The sequence below is a fragment of the Triticum dicoccoides genome, chromosome 5B, assembly GCF_002162155.2.
Source record: "Triticum dicoccoides isolate Atlit2015 ecotype Zavitan chromosome 5B, WEW_v2.0, whole genome shotgun sequence".
In the NCBI taxonomy this organism is placed as follows: Eukaryota; Viridiplantae; Streptophyta; class Magnoliopsida; order Poales; family Poaceae; genus Triticum; species Triticum dicoccoides.
The window spans coordinates 208,512,689-208,516,247 of NC_041389.1; the positions used below are offsets into that span (position 1 = coordinate 208,512,689).

Sequence of the window (3,559 nt, forward strand, 5' to 3'; positions counted from 1 at the left end):
GTCTCAATCGATTGAAACATTCACATAAAGATCTCATGAATATAGCATCAAACAAGATATACCTAAGTTTCACTCAACTAAGATTTAGCAAATCTGAAAGTTTTATCTTGTCTTCACGCGTATATACTGGATGTTTTTTTCCTCCGGTACACCAGATTGTACAACAAAAATTAGGTCCCCTTGACAAAAAAGGAGCTATTTTGCATAAGGCACCCTACGCTCTTAGTCTTCATTACAAAGAGCACCTCCTGCCGTTCTGCTTAGGCCCCTCATTTTCCGAGGTATGCAACCAAAGGCCGCCTAATCCGTTAGGTGCAATAACTAGGTTCAACAAGGGCCTCTCGGCGAACGTGTAGTATGTATGTATAGCATGCGGTTATAACTAAGTTGGTGCACGTGCGGCAAATCAGCCGCTGAACGGCTTGTACACTTTGAGAGCTTCGATGACGTTGGCGATGGAGCCCGCCCCGGCGGCGATGGAAACGATGAGGCATCCGACGCTGAGCATCCTAAGGCAGATACCCTGCATGCTCCGGCCGGGCACGCCGCGCTGCCTGATGTACATCTCGACGGGGAAGTAGACGGTGAGCGGCCAGAAGGAGACGGCGCCGAGGAGTCCCACCACGTTGCCGAAGAACGGGAGCAGCATGGCGAAGACGGTGGTGAGGCAGACGAAGGCCGACCGCCATGTCAGTCGGAACACGCTGAGCGCGAATGGCCCCACCCGGAACTCGCGGGAGATGAAGGCGCTGTCGGGCCATGTGGACGCAGCCCAGCGCTCGACGAAGGCGAAGATGGGCTGGCAGAAGACCTGGTAGGCGCCGACGAGGTGCACGACGATGGCCACGTTGGCGATGTCCAGCAGCCAGAAGGGCTCGTAGAATCCGAACCCGGTGAGGAGGTTGTCGGGGGCTGCGTCGCCGAACGCCGCGTACCCCATGCACCCGCACAGCATGTAGAACACCGTCGTCGTCGCCACGCTCAGCCGCGTCGCCTGCTTCATCACCTTCGCCTCAGACGGCGGCGGCGCCCTGATCGTGTCCTGAGAAGTACCCTTATGTCAGCCAACGATAACAAAAGCAGAGCAAAACTAGGAATTACACTCACTGAGCAGAGGACAGCTCGGTCATGGCTTTTACGTACTTGGATTTCTATGAGGATGTTGGAGAAGGAGTAGGCGAAGGCGATGTCGCCAAATGCCTGCAGGCTGCGCCACACCTTCTGCGTGGCCGTGATACCGACGCCGATGCTGATGCCGGTGAGGCTGCCCTTGATTCCACCATTGGCTGCAATTTCATGGTCTTAAGTACTACTACTGTAGGATAACTTATATACTAATAAATAGAAGAAAATAAAGGGTATGTTTGGAGTTCCGACGACATACATATGGTCTGGGTGATGCCTAGGGAGAGTCCAATGCCGGAGTAGGTAAAGGACATGACTGCGGCGACGATGGATAGCCACCATATCTGATCAAAGTCGGGGATCTGCGAGAAGACGATCTGCACAAGGCCGAAGAGGATCATGTATGGGTTGCTGGAGCTCTTGCACGGGTCGGCGTGTCCATTGGCGTGGAAACAGTCGGCCCTCCTGATGGCCCGCATGCTGATGGAGGACGCGATGGTGTAGCCGATGGCGACGCCGACGAGATTGGCGTACTGGATGACACCGCAGAAGATGACCTTGGGACCACCGAGGTTGGAGCGGACGGCATCCATGTAGGTGTAGTTGCGCTTCCCAGTGGCCGGGTCACCCGTGCGGTAGCACTCGGCGAGCAGGGTGGAGGTGTAATAGATGACAGCGGCGAAGAGGAGCATGACAGCGGGGCCAGCCACCCAGCCGAGCTGCGCGATGGCCCAGGCCAGCGAGAGCACGCCGGAGCCGATGACGGCGGTGATGATGTGCGCACTCGCCGTCCAGAACGTGCCGGAGCGGCGGGGCCGGCCGTCGTCGTCCATCCACGCCGCGTCCCCGGTGTTCCCGGCCTCCACGGACACCTCCATGGGCGCCACCACTTTCTTGGCGCCGCCGTTGCCTACCGCCATCACTTAAATTGTGCTGCTACGTACTCGACAATCCTCAGCAAGCTTGACTTGTCGTAGAGAGAGCTGATCGAGTTAGGCGCGTGTGAGGTGCTACCTAAGCTCAGCGCAAGCAGGTAGTTGACGGCTTGGGGAATGCTGTGTTCTTGGCGAGGGAGGAGGCGTGTGCCTGTGTGGGGAAATGGGAGGGAGGAGGGGAGGTGTATATATAGAGGCTTTGGCTTTGGCGCCCCGGGTGAACATAGCTGTTGAGAATTCTAGCCTCCTAGCTTTTGCAGTGCGACTGTTTTGAGTTTTTGTTGACACGCTGGCATCGAAATGACGGCAAAACATAACATAGTTTTTTTTTTCAGAGTAAAACATAATATAGTTGCCAAGCTGTGGTGGTGTACTTTAGATGACCGTCATGGCAGCCGATTTCGATTTCTTTCCACCGCATGGAACACCTTGTTGATTGCTCATAGACTAATAGTTTCTTCCTTTGAACCTGTACGGTTATTAGACGTCGAATCTGCGGTCAAGAGCTTAGGTTTAACGCACGATGTACTTACGGTACGCATACTCTGGTACTGTTATTGCTTTGGTATACTGTACTGATAAGACCCAATCATTTATCTCGTCACGTCTTCATTATTGCCAATCAAATTTGGCAAGGATCTCGCGCGCCAAGATTCGATCACATCGCGCACAGGCACGCGGATTCTCCACGGCTCGCCGCGCTAGCGAAGTGGACTGAAACATGACGTGGTGGAGCCTAGCTGGCAGAAGGGGTGCGGCACACGCTCAAGGTCGAAGCGCGCATGCGTGCTCCGAGGTCAAACATGTCCTGGTCAGTCAGCGGTGAACCGTGTCTCCACGCGGTGTTGGCAGTGCCCCAAACTTCCGCCGCTCACTTCGGGCGTATTTGGTTGCTCGTATCATCTACTCCCTCCGTCCCAAAATATTTGTGAAGGAATGGATGTATCTAGATGTATTTTTGTTTTAGGTACATCCATTTTTATGCATTTCTCAGACGAGTAACTTCGGACGAAGGGAGTACTAATTCTCAATTTAATTTAGTTAAAAAGCCATATTCTCCTTTTTGCGGGTCAGTTAAAAGCCATATTCGACCTAACGTTTTTCGCAGGCCCAACCAGACCCACACGGAAAGAAATTGGATTGTTTGATTGTTCATTTACTGTTTGACCTGCATCGTACGGACTTTAAAAACATGCCAGCTAGAGACTTCCGAATCGATAGTTTCCAGCAAGCCAACCTCGAGCGTTGCAAAACATAGCAAGTCGGTGGTGCAGAGATTCAACCTGATTCGGTCTCATAGGTTGTATATTCAACCTGGCTCGGTCTCATAGGTTGTATACTTGAGGCTGAATGTGGTGCAGAGATGCAAGAGACTTCCCACTTTGGGGGTTTCCTCCGGAGTGGTGAGCCCCTGGTCGTCGGCTCCAGCAACAAAAACCCACCGAATTCCGTGGATGGCATGGTGGTCAAGGTGGCAATAGCCATGAGCGTACTAACGT

The 3,559-nt window shown here is 53.4% G+C and overlaps 1 protein-coding gene across 1 annotated transcript; it reads right to left on the reverse strand.

Moving 5' to 3' along the window:
* Positions 1 to 83: 83 nt before the first annotated feature.
* Positions 84 to 2,226, reverse strand: LOC119308092 (amino acid permease 3-like). Its single transcript, XM_037584205.1, has 3 exons — positions 1,385 to 2,226; positions 1,144 to 1,286; positions 84 to 1,042 (listed from the first exon to the last, which is right to left on the reverse strand). The coding sequence occupies exons 1-3, from the start codon at positions 2,043 to 2,045 to the stop codon at positions 407 to 409; spliced, it is 1,440 nt and encodes a 479-aa protein (XP_037440102.1). The 5' UTR covers positions 2,046 to 2,226; the 3' UTR covers positions 84 to 406.
* Between the last annotated feature and the right edge of the window lie 1,333 nt (positions 2,227 to 3,559).